Raw genomic sequence first — 21908 nt, forward strand, 5'->3', positions numbered from 1 at the left:
ATCTCTCTGCCTCTGAAGCTGGCTGGGGGGCATGGGTGGCCCAGTCGTCTAAGGCGCCGCGATTCGCTGTGCAGAGTTGCGTCCCTTGGGCATGCCAGAAACCTATGATTGTGGGTTCGAATCCCGGTTCGCCCCAATTATGTTTCAAGGTTTGTCAGCACCATACCCGTGCTCGTGGGTTTACCAAAGTGGTGTAACGTCTGAATCCTGCACCACTTCGGGCTTTCCTCCCACATTAAGCTGACATGCCATGATATAACTGGAATACTGTTAAAAGCGGCGTCAAACCCAACTCACTCACTCACTGTCTGTCTTGCACCTGTCGTCTGCTCCAGTTCTGATCTGGTGCCTCTCTCTGACGTTAACCTTGACACTGACAGAGAATTCCTTGAGGGTGCGGCTGACACAGTGTCCCAGACAAACATGGCGCTCAGACTGCAGGATGTCACATATGGTCCACCAAAGTCATCCCAAATACTGTGTAGAAGTGAGTACTAGACATCTGCACGGAGAGCACAAGGTTGGCGATTTGATCCCTGGGCATGTGTTAAAAAGAAACCCCGTTAAAAGATGGTGCTTAATTACCCTGCCTGGCGCTCCGGATTAAGGGGATGAAAACAGGACTGCCTGGTGGGGTATCGTTGGGGTATTAATGTTAAACTATGACTTGGTATCTGTGTGGGCTAGCACTATAAAACCATGATGAGTGCAGACTAAAGTACTCACGGAAATGAAAAAAAACGTTTTTCTCAATTTAAAAATCGACACAAAGTGTTACGTCGCTGTAAATACAAAATAACAAAACAACTCGAAAAGTACTAGTCTGGATTTGCTAGTTTGATCTCAGTGAACAATACAAAATGTACTTTACAGGAGGTAATTTGTCGTCACTTTCAACATTCAAAAATAAAACTAAGTCCAAATTGACATAGCAGAAACAGACTATAGGCATTATGCACCTGTTCTCACATGTCGTCAAGGTGTCATAGGTCATGGACATTCACCTTGATCTACTTACACCTGGTTATGCCCTGTTTCACAATAGTCTGTTTTATTCACATTTTTACACACTTTTACTTGTAAAAAGGCATAAAAACCTTTGATACGCTGTATTTGTGCCAAGGCCCAATTAGTACTAATTGAGTTGTTTGAATATTTACATATTTTGTATATTAACTGCATTTATTTAAGATCTGAGGTCGAAATTTATTTTTTTTCATTTCAGTGAGTACTTTAGTACAAGCACGCACACGCACACGCACACGCACACGCACACGCACACACTCATGCACACGCACACGCACACGCACACGCACACACTCATGCACACACACTCAAAACATAGTGCAGTATAAGTGCATTAATCTTGATCATGACATTAAACCCCATTTCACCCCACCTCATCCAGAAGTGAGTACAGAAAAAGTCGAGAAGGGATATAGGAATTGGTGCTGTCTGTCCTTCCGACTGTCACATTTTGTTTCCAGATCAGAACTCAAAAACCATGAGAGATATCTTAGCAAACTTGGCACATTGATAGGTCTAGTGGTGAACTGGTGCCTTTTGATTGTTGGGGATTTTAAAAAAAATTATTTTTCAAGTTTCCTTGGCAACGACTTGGACTCGGACTGAAAATGGCGGTAGTGCGCCTTTCCAGAGCAGATCTTGAAAAACGTACAATATGTTTTCACCAAACTTGACACATAAATAGGTCTAGTGGTATACTGATGTCATTTGAAAGTTTTCAAAAACATTTCAAGTTTCCATAGCACCGACTCTGACTTTGAAATTGGCGGAAGTGCTCGTTTCCGGAGGGCTAATGCCTTGCACTCAAGCGGACATGTCTTATTGGTGGGGGATATGATTCATGCTTGCTTTACTTAAGTGCCTCCTCCCCAACCTGCACCCTGAATATCAAATAGTCTCTTCGTGCCATACTGTCATTGGGGTAAAATTGAGTCGTTGTAGCTGTTTTTTTAATTAATTAATTCATTCATTAAATGCCAGATTCATCTATTGATGTAATATTCTAGCCTGCAGACAAAGGAGCTGTTTGGTGACCTGAATCATATGTAGTGGGACTGCCGATCGCCTGGGCCAAGCTATTGTAATGGGTGTCGTTAATGTGTTCTTTAAGATTTCATTTTGTTACTGATGGTTATAAGGTAAATCATTCAAACCATTTATATTCATGTGTCTGTTTCTTTTAGAACTTAGGTCTTCAGCAACCCATGCTTGCCTTAAAAGGTGACTGTGCTTGTCATAAAAGGCGACTAACGGGATCGGGTGGTCAGGCTCGCTGACTTGGTTGATGCATGTCATTGATCCCAATTGCATGGATCGATGCTCATATCAATCACTGGATTGTCTGGTCAGACTTGATTATTTACAGACCGCCGTCATATAGCTGGAATATTGCTGAGTGCGGCGTTAAACAACAAACCAACCAATCTTTTAGAACTCTTTGCTCTCAGCCATCATCCGACTAATTCCAGAAATCACAACTGATTCTGTGGTCTATTTACAAGCCTGTTCTGTTGGATGTGTTTAGATCTGAATTTCCAGCTGGAGAGCGGGATCAACATCCTGGTTACGGGTGACAGTGGTTGTGGGAAGAGCTCCCTGCTTCGAGTCATCAATGGCCTGTGGTCAAGCATTACTGGTACGTTTCTTTTTATACCCCCGACAAAATGTCAGGTGTATATAGTTATACCAAGGTTCCGTCTGTCCGCCTGTCCGTCCGCGCAATTTCTCTTAAACTATTCAGTGGATTCATCTCAAACTTAGTACATATAATCTGTGTCATATGGAGGGGTAGTCAAAAGAAAAAAATTGTTTTTATTAATTTTTTCATTTTTTTATGAATTTTTCAAACCCTAACGTCCATCCGAAAACTTTGTCCGCGCGATTTCTCTTAAACTATTCAGTGGATTCATCTCAAACTTAGTACATGTAATCTGTGTCATATGGAGGGGTGCAGTCAAAAGAAAAAAATTGTTTTTATTAATTTTCCACTTTTTTTAATGAATTTTTCAAACCCTAACGTCACGCTCACTTGTGCACTTGTTAAATATTCCCCTGGTTAAGCGATTAAAATATATCCCTTGAAAAAAATATTTTGTACATGTGGTGATATAGATATCTGGTCGATACCTTTAAGGAAGAGGGGTGGTCGGGTAGCCTAGTGGGTTAAGCGTTCGCTCTTCATGCCAAAGACCTAGGTTCGATTCCCCACATGGGGATATTGCTGGAATATTGCTATAAGCAGTGTAAAACCATACTCACTCACTCACTCAGAAAGAGTTCAGCCAAATGGAAATTAGAGTTACCGTTTCTGTAATGGTCCAGGCATGGAAAATGATTATGATCCATGACTTGTAAGGACCATGCATATTCCTACTCATGAATGAACGGTTACACTGAGATGGTAACATGACTGTTAGGCTTCAAAAAATAAAAGAATTGGTTCTCAGGCAATATCTTTTGAAAACACAGTGCGGGCGGGGGATGGTGGTTTTTTTGCTTGCTCAAACTAGTATGTAAGCAAATAAACAGTTGTGTACCATCAACCTGGTAAAGGGCCTCCCTACATAAACAAGCATACAAACTCCTATTGCTGCCATGACCATAACACGAGATGTGCAGTTAAGCAGTGTGCATGTAAAGGGAAGTAATGTTGTGCTACATTGGATCACATTGTTTTTGAGTTTTAGGATTTCTTTCTTTTTTTAAAAATGGAAATAAAAACGAAATGTGCGCAGTAAAGCAGTGAGCATGTAAAGGGAAGTAACTGTGTGCTATATTGTATCGCATTTGTTTAAGTATTCGGATTTTGACTTTGATTTTAAAATGGAAATAAAAACGAAATGTGCAGCAGACTTTATGCTGATGCGGGCGGTGCCTGAGAACCAAGACTATTATTATTGTTATTGTTGTTCTTCTTTTTATTGTTCTTGTTGTTGTCATCATCATCATCATCATCATCATTATTATTTCCCACATGAAGCTGACATGCCATGGTATTACTGAAATACTGTTCATGATGATGTAAAATACAACCATGTTTTGCAGGACATGTCGCGAGAGGATCCAAGGCTGTGTTCTACCTACCCCAGAGGCCATACTTCACTGACGGTACTCTGAGGGAACAGGTATGTATTTGTGTTACAAACACGTTTATTACTTTGGGTCCTGAAGTATTGATTATAAAAGTATGGAAAGTTGTTAAGGTGGATAAAGTCAATCCTTCTTGATGGTGTTGTGGGGCGCAGTGGAGTACCCTCGTGGTTAAAACGTTCGCTCGTCACGCTGAAGGCCCGGGTTCGATTCCCCACTTTGGCACAAACCATAGTCACCCACTCACTCTACAGTGTGTGTGGCAGTATAGACGTGCTAGACATGTTGCAAGTAATTTAAGTCTAATACATTCATCCCTTCCCTGGAATATTTGCTAAACGCGGCGAAAAACAATACTCAGTCACTCACTCTTCAGTGTGTGTGGCAGTATGACATGACCATCTCTTTCCGAGGCAAGAGAGTTAACTGACTTTAAAAGTCAAGTTTCCACCCTCGCCGAACTTGGCTGGAATTACTGGGCTCGATCGTAGCGCCACCAGTGGCTATTACCAGTCATGTTCCTTCTAAGCCTCTACTATGGACCAATCAGATTCCACCTCTCATATCACTTCTGTTTGCTTCACACAAAATGGTGGCGCCCGGTCAGTTAGATCTGATCGACAATCAAGATCTATATTCTGATAAAACGGGTCTTACATCGCGAAATGCATCAAATCACGTGAGCACCTTGATTAAAAACATGAAAACATTTGGAAAATATCTGCTGACAACGAGTTGGCGGTGGACATGCTTTGCAAATCCTGCAATCAAACGAAATCTGTATGACAGTGTGACGAACCGAATTTCGATTTCGGTGCGCAATTTTGATTGGACTATGCATTGACTCGTTAGTCCAGCCAAAATGTAACTCCATAATACTAGCCTAGTTCGGCAAGGGGGGGCACGGGTGGCCCAGTCGTCTAAGGCGCTGCAATTCGCTGTGCAGAGTTGCGTCCCTTGGGCACGCCAGAAACCTATGATTGTGGGTTCGAATCCCAGTTCGCCCCAATTATGTTTCTAGGTTTGTCAGCACCATACCCGTGCTCGTGGGTTTCACCGAAGTGGTAAACATCTGAGACCCGCATCACTTCGGGCTTTCCTCCCACATTAAGCTGACACGCTGTGATATAACTGGAATCCTGTTAAAAGCGGCGTTAAACCAAACTCACTCACTCACCCACTAGTTTGGCAAGGGTGGAAACTGGACTTTTATAGTCAGTTAACTCACTTGCCTCGGGAAGATGGACATGACAGACATTAAGTAATTCAAGTCTATTCTATGTGCATTCCGTCCCTCCCATTTAATCAGTAGATTACTGAATGATTTTGAGTGTTGTAGCAACTGTTTATTACAGTGCAAACATTTCATAGAACAATTTTTCATTCTGAACTTGAGGTCTTTTTGTTTATTGCCAGGGTAACTGAATACATTTTCTGTTTAATTTTGAACTAACATTTACAATTTATTCTGTGGTTAAGAATGCATATTATTTCTTCCAGATCATATACCCTTTGAGGAGTGATGAATGTGTTCAACGTGAGTATTGTGTAGTGGTAGTTTAGTACTTTCAAGCACACTGATCACTCTTTTACTGTGTTTTCTTGTGCAGTCCACTCTGAATAAAAGACCAGAAGGCCAGTGTTGATAGCGTCTGCTGTCGTATTAAATAGGACTAAATAACAATTTATCATCCGAAACTGGCTCCCGCAAGAGATATCGCTTGGATGAGATCAAGCGATATGTACACTGTAGATATCGCTGCAATGAAATTACATCACAATGCTTTGCAGATCATTGTGACGTCACTGGTTACCATGACGTCTCAATCAAATGACATCACTAATGGCTCTGCTACTGAAGCTGTTTGCAGTACTTTTTACACTGAAGTTGAAAGAATGATGTTGGATGATAAATAAAATCTCTCCCTCGTGTCTGTTGATTCAAATATATCAACACTAGGTGATATAAGTGGCAAAAATCTTCGGCAAGCCTCAGAATTTTTCCACTTTTATCAACTCGTGTTGATATATTTGATATCAAAAGACACTTGGGTGAGATTCTCTATTTGTCGCTTACCTCTGACATTTATTTCTTTGTCATATAGATGTTACCAAGCGTCACTAGATCCACACCAGGCTTCTGTAGAATAATTAACGGGACCTCTTTAGGCATTAAGTTTTTGTGGAATTTCACAGCCACCGCCAGCAACTTTTCACTGCCACCGCCAGCAACTTTTCACTTGACTGCTAGATGTTATTGACATCAGAGATTATTTTTCCATGGCCTCCTTCAAATGGCCCTGGAAAATTCGTTTGGCACCTTTCATGGAAATGTCAAAGGTCAAGGTTATGAGAATAAACTAACAAAGATGGCTGTGGTAATACATTCTCAAAACTTGTTAATGCAATTAACATTAAGCATGGTATGTACCTTCTCTAGGATGGAGTCTGCTTTGAAAACATTTTGGTCAAGATTAGACAAAGGTCAAGGTCAGTGTTCAGCTTTCAAATTTTGTACAGCTAGACCATATCATTGTCAGTTTCTGAGGCGTGGTTACCTCCACAGGCATGGAACTTTATTTTGCATATTTCTTTGGGAGTCCTACCACATCAAATGTCAATTGAAGTAATAACAAAAGTCAAGGTCTCCTTTGAGGAAACTTACAACTGTAGTTGTATCAAATGTACTCGTGAATATGGCGCAAAGACTGACATTAGAGGATTTCCTAATAGGGTCTTACTTCACATGGACCTAGGCAGTGCCGTAGCCAGCCAGGGGGTGGGGGGGGGCAGGGGGGGCAGTTGCACCCCTGGATTTTTTATAGAAAACATTTTTCCTTGTGAAAGTTAACTTGAATAAGAAATGAATAATCGTATTTGCCCCCCCCTGTCAAAAAAAGTTAACTACGGCCTTGACCTAGGGAAGTCTTTTGTGAAGGTCAAAGAGATAAAAATCATTTTTGAGTGTGTCTTTACAAATCCTACCACACATGATGTTGGTGCTATGTCTATCAAAGGTCAAGGTCAACTGTATAATTTGCTGTTAATTGCTGCAATTTTTGACTTGCACAATCCTAAGACATTGGTGATTGTTAAATCTTAAGAAGGTGTCTTAATGAAGGTCTGGAAGCAATGATTTTGGACTAGAATATTCCTGAGTGTGGAGTTAAGCACTAAACCAACCAATGGATCCAAAGTACATTGTGAAACAATGCTGTATCATTTATTATCAGTTTGCTCGTCACGCCGAAGACCCGGGTTCGATTCCCGACATGGGTACAACAGGGTATGAAACTCCCAAAACTTTCAGCCAGACCACAGAACTGGCTAGCTGAAATACTTGCCAGCCCTGACCAAAACCTGCCTGCCCACTATAATCATATGTTTCTCAGGATAAGCTAACAGGGTTTCTTTTTGGTTACATTTTATCATTCATCTTTACATGTGAATTAATGCTTATCATCGGGAAATATTTTGAATATTTTCACATATGAAACATAACCCGACCGTCGGGCAGGGGGATTTGAAAATCTGGCAGCCCGAGTTGAAATCAACCCGTCTCGGACGGTCGGGCAGGCAGGTATTTCGAACACTGGGGTACAATGTGTGAAGCCCATTTCTGGTGTCCGCCGCCGTGATATTGCTGGAATATTGATAAAAGTGGCGTAAAACCATATACACTCACTCACTATTATCAGTTAATTACTTTTGCACATTTATTTGCCCAATCCTGAGACTTAGGTGATTGTTGGTTCTTAAAGTTGTCTCATTAAGGTCCAAGTCTGGAAGTTGTGATTATGGACTGGAATGTTGCTGAGTGTGGCGTTGAACATTAAGCTAACCAATGGACTCAAAGTACATTGTACATGCGACCCGTGAAGATCCGGGGTAGAATAGGTCTTCAGCAACCCATACTTGCTGTAAAAGGCGACTATGCTTGTCGTAAAAGGCGACTAACAGGATCGGGTGGTCAGGCTCGCTGACTTGGTTGATAAATGTCATCGATCCCAATTGCGTAGATTGATGCTCATGATGTCAATCACTGGATTGTCTGGTCCAGACTCGATTATTTTACAGACCGCCGTCATATAGCTGGAATATTGCTGAGTGCGGCGTTAAACAAACAAACAAACAAACAAACATTGTACATGCCCCATGGACATGGTCTACTGGTGCAATAACATTTTAAGCTTTGAGGAAATGCTGGCTTGTGGGTCTGTTTCTGTGGTTAGTAAATGCCACCACCTCTAGTTGATCCTCCGTTCCTCAGTTCTTCCTGTTTGTCGTTAGAGATGACTCACAATGGCTGGTGAAAGATGATCTGAGGAAGGACTACCGGTATGCATCATTCATCTGTAACCTGTCTGTTTCCCAATACCTCATGGTCTGAACATCGGTCATGCTATTAACTCACTGTGCCCTCTGACCATGCTGATAACTGCAACTGCTTAAAGCACCTCATACCCGTGAAGATCCGGGGTAGAATAGGTCTTCAGCAACCCATGCTTGCCGTAAAAGGCGACTGCTTGTCGTAAAAGGCGACTAACGGGATCGGGTGGTCAGGCTCCCTGACTTGGTTGATGCATGTCGTCAATCCCAATTGTGTGGATCGATGCTCATGATATTAATCACTGGATTGTCTGGTCCAGACTCCATTATTTACAGACTGCGGTCATATAGTTGGAATATTGCCGAGTGTGGCGTTAAACAACAAACCAACCAACCAACCAACCAACCAACCAAACCAACTCACTTGCAGGATGACTCACCCACCTGCCCACCGTAATCTAGGCTTCAAAGCATGTGGCTACCAGGCGTATATGTTCCGCATGTTAAGAACAGGCAATACAAATTGTGCCAGATTTTACTCATGAAAAGAATTCAAAAAGAAAAAAAACCAGCACAATTTACCCAAGTTTAATTTATTACAAGTACTAGGAACATAAAAAATTGTGAGATATAGAGGTATTATTTATTTTGAAATTTCTGACAATTTGTAGATTGCAACGAAGAATTGGTTAGTGAATATTACAACAGTTTTAATGTTCATTCACCATTTTCCCGGGGGCACGGGTGGCCCAGTCGTCTAAGGCACCGCGATTCGCTGTGCAGAGTTGCGTCCCTTGGGCACGCCAGAAACCTATGATTGTGGGTTCGAATCCCGGTTGCCCCAATTATGTTTCTAGGTTTGTCAGCACCATACCCGTGCTCGTGGGTTTCACCGAAGTGGTAAACGTCCGAGACCTGCATCACTTCGAGCTTTCCTCCCACATCAAGCTGACACGCCGTGATGTAACTGGAATCCTGTTAAAAGTGGCGTTAAATCCAACTCACTCACTCACTCACTCACCATTTTCCCGAGGCAAGGGAGTTAACTGACTGTAAAAGTCCCATTTCCACCCTTGCCGAGCTAGGCTGACATTTCGTGGCTCGAACATAGCGCCACAAGAGGATGTCCCTTCTATGTCCCTCCTACTGACCAATCCGATTCCACCTATCAAATTCTTTGCATTTCCTTCAAACAAAATCATGGTGTCCAGTCATGACAAACTGATCGGTAATCAAGATCTATGTTGTTATAAAACGGGTCTAACCTTATTCAGTGCATCAAAGTACTTAAGCACCTTGATTTAAAACATGAAACGATTTGGAAAATATCTGTCACACCCAGTTGAAGGTACAAATGCTTTGCAATTCCTGCAATCAGCAAAAATCTGCACAACAATTTATGGATCAGATGTTAATTTCGTTGCACATTTTTGATTGGACGATGCATAGACTCGTCAGTCCAGCCAAAATATAACTCCATAATTCCAGCCTAGTTTTGCAAGGGTGGTAACTGGACTTCTATAGCCAGTAACTTCCTTGACTCATGAAGATGGAAAAGACACAACAATTTAGATGTTTAGAATTTTGATTCAAAAGTCGTCCTCAGGTTTGACAAAAGAAATAAATCGTATAATGGACATGCTGTACATCTTGAACAAGAATGTGTTTTGATTTGTTCTTCACTCACTCACTCAGTCACTAACATGTTATCTAATATCTATGTTGTTTTCTGTTGAGAAACCCACATTCCCCCGAGTATAATTCTGTCCATACCATACCTGTACACATGGGTTTCACCAAAGCGGTAAACATCTAAGACCTGCATCACTTTGGACTTTCTTTCTCCATCAAAATTACTCTCTATGATACAACTGACATATTGTTCAAAGTGGTCTTACACCAAAAGCAATCACTCACTCTCAGCATACCAAGATTTTCATTAAGAAGATGATATGGTATTTTTACAATCATTAATAGATATCCTATCAAAGGCAATGTCTACAACTTGTATTTTCAGGATAAAAATCCTGAAAATTAGAGAACGAAGCTTAACATTGAGAGTGATGTTCATGTTCTCCCTGGAAACAGGTGTAATTGAATAAAGTGGACTTGTGAAGGTTCACAGAAATATAAGGCTAAAAAAATAATGGTTCTCAGGCACCGCCAGCATCATCATAAAGTCTGCTGCATGTTTATTTTTGTTTCCATTTTCCCCAAAAATATAAGAATCCTAATTCTTCAAAACAATGCAATCCAATAGAGCATGCAGTTACTTCCCTTTACATGTGCACTGCATATGGTAATGGCGGCAATAAGTCAGTTCTATTACTGTATACGACATAATAAGCGCCCAGAGCGCTCTCAAAATTAGAAATAGGGGGCTCTTATTAGAATATTATTTTGCTGGAAAAAACAGTTGAAAGATAAATTTCGTGGTTTATGCTGACAGCCTGAAATGTTATATACGACAGATATATTTTTCCAGAATTTAATTGCCCATAATTAAGGGTGCATACACGAGTGTGTATTATACGCGAATAAGTAAGTCTTGTTTACATTGATCAATCGGAAGGGGTGCTAATTGGGATTGTTCAATAGCAAATATATTAGCAATTATCGCCGTGGGCGCTTATTAAAGCGGGGCGCTAATTACGTCGAATACAGTATTTTTTTTAAGCCTAAGCCAGTTTAAATATATTTTTTTCTGTTGGGTTTCATTTGACCGGTAAGTCACATGCATAAGATTTGATATGTTCATTCAGCTTTAAGACTTTTTGGACCAAGGTCATGAGTATCTAATTCACCTTTGACCTATCAACTTAATTTATGAATGTCAATGTTCACATTCTGAACTTGCACACTGTTTTTCAGATGATGACAAGATGTACCAATATCTAGATTTGGTAGGTCTGAAATACCTGATTGACAGGATTGGAGGGCTTGATGTTGCTGTGGACTGGAACTGGTAAGTTTTATAGGGTGATTGTTCCACTGCTGAGATAAAAACAATATGCTTGGTTATTAGGTGAGGTGAAGTGAAATGGGGTTTAACGTCGCGTCCAAGATTGTTGCACTTATTTAGCGATGTGGATGTGTGTGGGGGTGGGGTGTGCTTGCCCAGACTAGTGTTGATTTTTATAGTGCTAGCCCACTGAGATACCATGCCGCAGTTTAACATGAATACCCACTCAGACACAGTATACTGACCCTGAGCCCACCAGTGCTTGTTATGTTGATTGCCATGCAGGCAGGGTAACGACAAGTACCATCTTTTGACATCTTTTGGTATGACGCGGCTTGGGATCAAACCCCAAACCATCCACTCTCTGGGCGTACGCTCTACCACTACACCACGGAGGCGGTCACATAGGTTGGAGATCACTATAAAGAGGAATATTTAGACACATAGGTTGGAGGTCATTATTAAGGGGAATATTTAGACACATAGGTTGGAGGTCATTATTAAGGGGAATATTTAGACACATAGGTTGTGTGTGTGTGTTTTGGAGGCAGTCTCTGGTCATGAATAAGTGCGAAAAATAAAATAGGGATTTTGACATCTGTTCACTGGCAAGTAATTTCCTAAATAATTTGATGCAGACTATACATACTATAGTCATTAATGTTACATAATATTTCAAGAGAATAAACAAGAGGAACTATTCCTTCCTTCCTTCTACAGTGTGACAGATTTACATGTAATGGTAGGATGGTTCATCTATGAGCATATTTGTTACCTCCCCTTGTACTGTTGTCTACAAGCTCCTCACAGCAGTGTCAGTTCGCTGAGCTCTCTGTACTCTCTCACTGCCACCAGTCATAGCTTGCCACTGCGACAGGCAGCCACAACCATGCATGGAGCTGGGCTTACAACTGACCATCTTCCCGAGGCAAGAGAGTTAACTGCCATTAAAAGTCCAGTTTCCACCCTTGCCGAACTAGGCTGGAATTCCTGGGCTCGATCGTAGCGCCACCAGTGGCTATTACGAGTTATGTCCTTTCTATGCCTCTCCTATTGACCAATCAGATTCAACCTCTCGTATCACTTGCATTTGCTTCAAGCAAAACGGTGGCGCCCAGTCAAGACGATCAAGATCTATATTGTGATAAAACGAGTCTTACATCGCGAAGTGCATCAAATCACGTGAGCACCTTGATTAAAAAGCATGAAAAGATTTAGAAAATATCTGTTGACAATGAGTTAGCGGTGTACATGCTTTGCAAATCCTGCAGTCGACTGAAATCTGCATGACACTTTACGAACCGGATTTCAATTTCGGTGCGCGATTTTGATTGGACTATGCATAGACTCGTTAGTCCAGCCAAAATGTAACTCCATAATACCAGCCTAGTTCGGCAAGGGTGGAAACTGGACTTTTATAGTGAGTTAACTCCCTTGCCTCGGGAAGATGACAACTGACAGACTGTTTTGTTTACAAACCAGTGCTGGGTGTCATGACAACAAATACTCTCCCCCAGCTAAATTAGTTAACTCCCTTGTATGTAGCCACCTGTGTACTACATATTTATCTCCATACTTTTCACAGGTATTGTTGATAACACATGTAAATTCTCTGTTATGCTCTGCCTAGTTGGAGGGGCATTCGGGTAACCTAGTGGTTAAGGTGTTAACTCGTCACGCTGAAGCCCAAGGTTCGATTCCCGACATGGGTACAATGTGTGAAGCCCATTTCTGGTGTCCCCCACCATGATATTGCTGGAATATTGCTAAAAGCTGTAAAACTATACTCTCTCACTCACTCACTCACTCTCTGTTATACTCTGCCTAGTTGGAGGGGCGGTCAGGGAGCCTAGTGGTTAAGGTGTTAACTCGTCACACTGAAAACCCGGGTTCGATTCCCCACAAGGGTACAATGTGTGAAGCCCATTTCTGGTGTCCCCCGCCGTGATATTGCTGGAATATTGCTAAATGCGGCGTAAAACCATACTCACTCACTCACTCACTCTCTGTTATACTCTGCCTAGTTGGAGGGTCGGGTAGCCTAGTGGTTAAGGTGTTAACTCGTCACACTAAAAACCCGGGTTCGATTCCCCACAAGGGTACAATGTGTGAAGCCCAGTTATGGTGTCCCCACGCCGTGATATTGCTGGAATATTGTTAAAAGCGGTGTAAAATGATACTCACTCACTCTGCTTCGTTGGGTTTCTAGGGTAAAATTGGACCTCAGAAACCAATGCTTGTTGTAAGCGTTGAATACAGTGGATCAAAGGTCGGACTTGGATTGTGGTCATGCTGTCAGTTACTTGATTGCCAGGTCAACATATAGAAATATATCTGACTGCAGCGTTAACTTATAACGTATACAACATATACTCACTCAGTAACTCCTAGATCTCTACTTCTTAAAGGGTGTATTGACTTATGGGAAAGATTTGGTTTGGTTTGGTTTAGTTTGTTGTTTAACGCCGCACTCAGCAATATTCCAGCTATATGACAGCGGTCTGTAAATAATCGAGTCTGGACCAGACAATCCAGTGATTCATATCATGAGCATCGATCCGCGCAATTGGGATCGATGACATGCATCAACCAGCGAGCCTGACCACCCGATCCCGTTAGTCGCCTTTTACGACAAGCATAGTCGCCTTTTACGGCAAGCATAGTCGCCTTTTATGGCAAGCATAGTTGAGTAAAGATAAAGCTTCAGTCAACTTCATGTTCAATTCCCAATCAGACATTTTGTTCCCCACTTTTGAGACCTACAGTGGGTACCCAGGTAGGGTCGGGTAATAGGGGGTCGGGTACCGTGCAATAAATTTGGACTCATCCCAGCCCTAATAGGTTGCCCACCAAGTCAAAAGTCCCTACTCCATCCTCAGATCCCCCCACATCCACCGTGCCGCCCGGGTGTACGCAGACACGGGGAGGTACACGCAGACACGGGGAGGTACACGTAGGGGAGCAGACCCAGACACAGCGTCACAGACAACTTCAACACCATCCCTACAGTCAACCCCTGCAACAATCCATATGGATCAAATAATGCACAACACTCACTGATGTTGACCTGAAATTCTGGGAGACTCAAAGTAGATGGGCAAAATGACACCGCTGCAAATTTCACTTGTGAAGTATTGAATTCATCCAAATGAGTTATCTTTTATCCCCCCAGCATATAATGCGGGGGGGATATAGCGATCAGCCAGTCTGTCCGTCCGTCCGTCTGCCCGTCTGTCCGTCCGTAATCATTTCCTTTTCCGGGGCAGAATTCCAAAACCATTCAGTGTATTTGATCGAAACTTGGCAAAGCTATCAGGCACATACTGAGTGGTGCCTTTTGATATTTTGGGATTTTTCTAATTTTTATTTTTAATTTTTTTATGGAATGATGTTTGACATAGTCTCAATTGGGGTTTGGGTTCGTTTCAGGGGCAGAATTCCAAAACCATTCAGTGTATTTGATCGAAACTTGGCAAATCTATCAGGCACATACTGAAATGGTGCCTTTTGATAAAAGATTTTTTACAAATTTATATTTTTTACAATTTTTATGGAAAGAAGTTGGACCTAGACTCCATTGGGGAACGGGTTCGTTTCCGGGCCAGAATTCGAAAACCATTCAGTGGGTAAACAATGTATGCTTCTTAAAGAACATTCAACTGTGGACTCACTTCATAGAGAATTGCACATTTACTAGTGCTTACTTTACAGACAGCTGCAGGGGGGATATGTCATCTTTCTGATGACTCTTGTTAAAGGCTTAAAAAATAATAATAATTTGTGTTCTTGTTGTCTCCCAGGTATGATGAGCTGTCCCCGGGAGAGATGCAGAGGCTGGCCTTCGTCAGACTGTATTATCATCAGCCTCCTTTTGCAGGTTAGAAGTTATGTTCTTTCAGTTTTACTATTCGCTTGTTGCCATCACTTCACTTACCCTAATGCCAACGGGGGCACGGGTGGCCCAGTCGTCTAAGGCACCGCGATTCGCTGTGCAGAGTTGCGTCCCTTGGGCACGCCAGAAACCTATGATTGTGGGTTCGAATCCCGGTTGCCCCAATTATGTTTCTAGGTTTGTCAGCACCATACCCGTGCTCGTGGTTTTCACCGAAGTGGTAAACGTCTGAGACCTGCATCACTTCGGGCTTTCCTCCCACATTAAGCTGACACGCCGTGATATGACTGGAAAATGATATGACTGTTAAAAGCGGCGTTAAACCCAACTCACTCACACCCTAATGCCAACAGGCTCACTGCAGATGGCTGCAAAACTGCTGATGCTACGTAATACAATATTTGCTTGATCGCTCGTACCCCTTTTCAAGTTGACCACAGACTGACAACTTTTCACATTAAATGTTGACTTGTGCAGGTTTCTGAAGCCTGTGATTATTCTGGAATAGCTCCCCAGTGACCTGTGAGTGTCCTGGGTGACCTGGCTGATGGCTCCAGGGTGTCATCATGCACAGACGTTGTGGATTGTTGATGCCATCGACCACTTGTTTGCCTGGGCATATGTGATTTTATATAGTTATACCAAGGTTCCGTCCATCTCTCCCTCCGTCCATCAACTTTGTCCGCACGATTTCTCTTAAACTATTCTGTGGATTCGTCTCAAACTTAGTACATATAATCTGTGTCATATGGAGGGTTGCAGTCAAAAGAAAAAAATTGTTTTTATTAATTTTCCATTTTTTCATGAATTTTTCAAACCCTAACCTATCCTAGCTATTTAATTTGTAACTACTGACACACTAGGCGGGTCGGGGGTATTAGTGAGCCACGCTCACTTTTGCCCTCGTTATGCCTCAAAGTGAGATTGACCAATGAGAGAGAAGAACTACTAAACCCATATGAGCCCGTATACCGTCAGTAAAAATCCAAGATGGTTGTTACTGACCTAATATGAGACCGTATACCATCAGTAATAGCCATTTTGGATTTTCCAACACCCACCTCACATATTTCACATGGAAATTCTGGTACCGAAATTTGTTATTCAACACTGTTTTGTGTTTTAGTATTATTAATTTTGATGTGCAAGGACGTTGATGTTTGGTTTTTTTATCACATTTGACTTTAATAAAAATTATATGAAGTTAAAATTATCAACAAGGTTTGGCCTCTGAGATTTGAAGAGTAGCCTCCCTTTGACCCTAACGTCTTAGGTTGTAAGTGTTAGTTTTGACATGACGTGCGACAAAGATACCAAATAGTGTAAACTTTTCAGCATTATAAATTTGTTATGGTGTCTTTAGTTGCCGTATACATTGTCATATAAGGTTAGCAGAAACATATTGGGTGAGGCGTTACACTCTATTCAGCAACTAAAGACACAATAACTAATAATGTTACCCATAGGGTTAGAAATAACCGAGTTCATGAAAATCATATGTGCACTAGTGCAAATTTCACTTCTAATGCACCACTGTATTTCCGTCATTCGGGTGGCATTGTTGACGTCATTCGAATCTATTGTGACATAAGGTCGGAATGATATCACACTAGCAACCATGTCAAAGCTGAAGATTGTTGATGTCATTAGTCAAATTGTGGTTTTCTAGGACAGCGATGGAGATCAGTGCATTTTTCTAAAGGGGAGCTGGAAAGGATTAAGAAATAATTACACTCATATATTTCTCTTGCTTTTGCTCAAGGAAAAACACTACTTCTGACACTCGTTTTTGTAAAATCAGTGTGACACACATGCTCGTATTATGGTCTCTATAAATATCATCCAAAATTGGCTTCCAGAGGAGATGTCGTTTGGGTCATATCAAAAGATGTCACTCCATGAAATTGCATCACAATTGCAGACTGTTGTGACTTCATTGGTTGCCATGACATCACAATAAAATTAAATCCCTGATCTCTCTGCCTCTGAAGCTGGCTGGGGGGCACGGGTGGCCCAGTCGTCTAAGGCGCCGCGATTCGCTGTGTAGAGTTGTGTCCCTTGGGCACGCCAGAAACCTATGATTGTGGGTTCGAATCCCAATTCGCCCCGATTATGTTTCTAGGTTTGTCAGCACCATACCCGTGCTCGTGGGTTTCACCGAAGTGGTGTAACGTCTGAGACCTGCATCACTTCGGGCTTTCCTCCCACATTAAGCTGACACGGCGTGATATAACTGGAATACTGTTAAAAGTGGCGTTAAACCCAACTCACTCACTCAATCAGTTGTTGCCTATGTTTTCAGCATTAGATGAGTCCACCAGTCAGATTGGTGTGAACATTGAGGAACAGCTGTATCGGCAGTGTGCGGAGCTCAACATCACGGTCATGAGTGTCGGACATAGAGAGAGTGTGCGGAGATTCCATGACATGGAGCTTCATCTCGATGGACAAGGAGGCTGGACCATGACCCCAATCAGACAGGATGTCATTAACGCGTGATTGGGAATATTGGTTGGTGTTTCTTGTGGATAACCTGGTGTTTTGTTTGTTGTTTGTTTGTTGTTTAATGCTGCATTCAGCAATATTCCAGCTATATGACGGTGGTCTGTCAATAATCGAGTCTGAACCAGACAATCCAGTAATTGATGTCATAAGTATAGATCTACGCAATATGGATAAAATGACATGCATCGACCAAGACAGCGAGCCTGACCACCCATCCTGTTAGTCGCCTCTTACGACAAGCATAGTTGCCTTTTACGGCTAGTATGGGTTGCTGAAGATCTAGTCAGGTCAGCTGGAAACTCATTTATCTGGACAATATTTGAGAAGACACAAGTGTCTGGATAAGCGAGAGTTGACTGTATACATGTAGGACTTGGATCCCTTGCAGGACTTATCCATGGCAGATTCTAATATTGATGGCAGATTCCATAAATAGGGCAAATATTGGCATATACTCAGATCTTAGGCAGATTATCGTATAACATAAATAATTGGCAATTTCTATAGCGCTAAACATCGTATAGATTCATATATTGCGGCATACTTTCAATGATCAATGTTGTGATTTCTCTGGATTACTTTTATCATTTCCCCGGGGGCACGGGTGGCCCAGTCATCTAAGGCGCTGCGATTTGCTGTGCAGAGTTGCGTCCCTTGTGCACGCCAGAAACCTATGATTGTGGGTTCGAATCCCGGTTCAACCCAATTATGTTTCTAGGTTTGTCAGCACCATACCCATGCTCGTGGGTTTCACCGAAGAGGTAAACGTCTGAGACCTGATCCACTTAGGGCTTTCCTCCCACATTAAGCTGACTCGCCGTGATATGACTGGGATACTGTTAAAAGCGGCGTTAAACCCAACTCACTCACTCACTCACTCAACCCGATAAGCCAAGAGTTTTTGTAACTCTCTCATACTTTTGTCTTAACTGCTTCGTACCTCCTACTGATTTATCTTCGAAAGTTTGCATTATTGGCCGAATCATCAAAGTTTTTGATTCGGGGTGATTCGGGATATTCATGGTCGTAGTGAAAGGGGGGCATTAGATGTGTTTTTAATGAGATTTGTGGCAGTGGGACTGTGGGAATATTTCAGTCATGTTCTATTTGTTTACCGGCAGAATGCCAGGAATCAGCCGCCCGGAGGAAACAATTCCAGCCAGACGTCTTTCAAGACCATACACTTTAGAATTATTATTTTCACAAGAAGAGTTGTCTGTTAGCAATGTAACATCTTTAGTTTTCCATGTCTTAAGTGTTTGTTTTGTTTGAAATAATGTTAATTTATTTTATTAAAGTTTATTTCATTTCGATCTGAATTAAATGTTAGTATTGTTTTTGAAAAAGTGCTGTAAATGTGGTCGATTTTTTGTGTGGTTTATTGTATTTGTTATTCTGTTATCATAGATCCTAAGGACTGACAACAATGTTGAAATAATTTAAGGATAAACTGTAAATCTTGAAATTAATGTGTCTCAAAATTAATACGACTACTGACCCCTAGCAGAATCAATGTGACTCCCCCCACCCCATCCCCAGTGGAATGATGCATATCCTTACCTTAATCCAGTCAAACGGCAAATAGCACCACTTATTAGGGCTGAGTAACGCACTTCCGTGATAACAATAAACAGTGTTTTCCTAATAACAACACACAGATCATATATTTATTTTGTTGACCGGCACTAAGGAAATTCAAAGGCAATAAAGTAATTGAACCGACAACAGTTCACTCATTGGAGTGGTCAATGATGCTTAGTTTGACATGCAATGATAACTCACCGGATGCCTATTGTGTAATTCCTATTCTTTAAATGACATTGTTATGTACGTGTTACAAGTGCTGTTCAATAAACCGTGTTTGTGTATATGTTCAAGTTGGTATTTCCGCTATCCAAAGTGTGCAGTGAGGCCGTCTTATTGTTGATAGTCATTTGGTGACATAAATGTGAAGTTTAGAAATTTTTATTGTTTATGTTTCCTTGACAACAAGTTGGATTTAAGTTTTAATATAGGATTGGTTTACTTAAGGAGTATAACAAATAAACTGTTAAATATTTCCTTGCCAAACATTGCATGTCTATATACAAAGCGCATACTGAACTAGTGCCATTTGATATTAAGGAGTTTTAGAAATGATTATTTTAGAATTTCAATTGCAGCTATTTTGACATGGGCTAAGAGAAATGTTGGGTCAGTTACCTGGTTTGGGACCATTACGTGTTAAAATGGGCGGGGGATATAGATGACTTTGTCATCTATACGCTTGTTCACCCTTGCGTTGATTTCAAGATTTACAGTAACTTGCACGACAGACCAGAGCACTTCAGTGGAGATATCCCCAGATGAGATATCCCTCCGATATCCCCAGATATCCCCCAGATATCCCTCACTGCCCTCTGTATGAATGGCAAGTGTGATAGAATCACAAATGTATCGTCAGTTATGTGAAGTAAGTTGTCAGTAGATCACTAGACAAATAGACAAAAACTTTGAATAGTTGCTGGTCTGAGAGAAATGTTAATATACTACTAATGAAATTTTAAGGACTACCCGATTCTTTTGTTACTATTGTTAAACTGTCATGCCATATCAACTGCAGCATAATAGTATGAAAGAATCGTGTCATAAAGAATTGTTTTCATTATATATTTTGTTTGTTTGTTTAACAATGTGTTAGTGAGGGAGGATGCTGTTTTGTTTCAGAGAGGTATTTGTTCTAGTCAAATGTCAGAAATTGTAAAAAGTAAAAATATGTATTTTCTTCACTAAATGCAAAGGCATGAAATGAGTGTATTTACTGGTGCAAGCAGCGCTTAGAACAAAGACTATCTGGTCCCAGAATGGAGACCCCGGTAGCAGGAACTGACCAAGTTAGACCAATGAATGTTTTGTAGTATGTTCCGGTCCAAACTCTCTCTTCAAGGGTTAGATTCATTTATCATATCATCTGGTCAGGCCTCAAAGTTGCGACTAAAACGGTGGCCAATGCGAGCTAAATTTCAATTTGTCTACTGTCTAAAATTCTGAGGTAGCCAAATGACTACCTTAAAATATATCTTGTGGCAACTAATTTCTATTGATACACATATGTAGACACAAAAATAAACATGTCTGCTACTGATTGTACTTGCAAATAATTCCTCCTAAAGTCAACAATGAACCGAAATGCATAAATATTAATGTAATTAGTATTTTATGTTAGTAGATACTTTATTGGATAAGCAGGATATACCTCTATAATCCAGTGACATAAATTGCATCATTGCTCGAGGTCACAAATAACAAAACTCAAGTACAGCATGTACAGTTTACACTAATATACAATTCCAAGACTAGTGCTATGACTTGTACATATAATAGTTATTTGATAAAAGATAATTTCAAATGCTTTTGGCTACCTACAATATTGGCTTGACTTCTTGATTTTACCACTGGCGACCTGGAAAAAAATACTTGTAGCCATATGGCTACTTGGTAAACATTTCAACTTTGAGGCCTGCTGGTGTCATTCATTCATGCATTCTTATGGAAATCCTCTATTCCAAATACCGTATTCGACGTAATAAGCGCCCCGCGGCGATATTTGCTAATATATTGGCTAGTGAACAATCCCAATTAGCACCCCTTCCGATTGATCAATGTACAGAAGACGTATTTATTCGCGTATAATACGCACTCATGGGTTATATGCACTGTTAATTATGGGGAATTGAATTCTGGAAAAATATATCTGTCGTACATAAACATTTCAGGCTGTCAGCATAAACCACGAAATTTATCTTTCAACTCTGTTTTTTCACCAAAATAATATTCTAATAAGAGCCCCCTATTTCTAATTTTGAGAGCGCCCAGGACGCTTATTACGTCGAATACGGTAGATATTGTCATGTTAGTATTATCTGGACTTGATGTTCCTTAAGAACATAACTGTTCTGAGTTTTAATCATGCTTGTATTTTTTGCATTGGTTAAGTATTATCTTCCACTTGTATTAAATCTTTGTATGAACTGAATGTCTTTAGCCTGAGTCAATCAAGTCTGGGTGTTCATTCAAATACAGAGCTTGTGGTAAGCAGGCTTTGATTGACATTAAGTATTTTAA

General features: G+C 41.1%; 1 protein-coding gene across 2 annotated transcripts in view; it reads left to right on the forward strand.

Annotated features, from left to right (window-relative positions):
- Nucleotides 1-19689, forward strand: part of LOC124151127 (lysosomal cobalamin transporter ABCD4-like) — a 41166-nt gene extending 21477 nt beyond the window's left edge. The window contains exons 11-18 of one of the 2 annotated variants that reach the window (XM_046523463.2): nucleotides 336-487; nucleotides 2552-2662; nucleotides 4072-4151; nucleotides 5617-5653; nucleotides 11317-11410; nucleotides 15208-15284; nucleotides 17602-17810; nucleotides 18926-19689. In XM_046523463.2, coding sequence (XP_046379419.2) covers nucleotides 336-487; nucleotides 2552-2662; nucleotides 4072-4151; nucleotides 5617-5653; nucleotides 11317-11410; nucleotides 15208-15284; nucleotides 17602-17798 — 748 coding nt within the window. In that variant the 3' untranslated portion in view covers nucleotides 17799-17810; nucleotides 18926-19689. The remainder of the gene's footprint in view (nucleotides 1-335; nucleotides 488-2551; nucleotides 2663-4071; nucleotides 4152-5616; nucleotides 5654-11316; nucleotides 11411-15207; nucleotides 15285-17601; nucleotides 17811-18925) is intronic. The other variant, XM_046523464.2, reaches the window with a different exon arrangement.
- Nucleotides 19690-21908: the final 2219 nt, after the last annotated feature.

Source organism: Haliotis rufescens, unplaced genomic scaffold (assembly GCF_023055435.1).
Source record: "Haliotis rufescens isolate VD_foot unplaced genomic scaffold, xgHalRufe1.0.p SCAF_3, whole genome shotgun sequence".
In the NCBI taxonomy this organism is placed as follows: domain Eukaryota; kingdom Metazoa; phylum Mollusca; class Gastropoda; order Lepetellida; family Haliotidae; genus Haliotis; species Haliotis rufescens.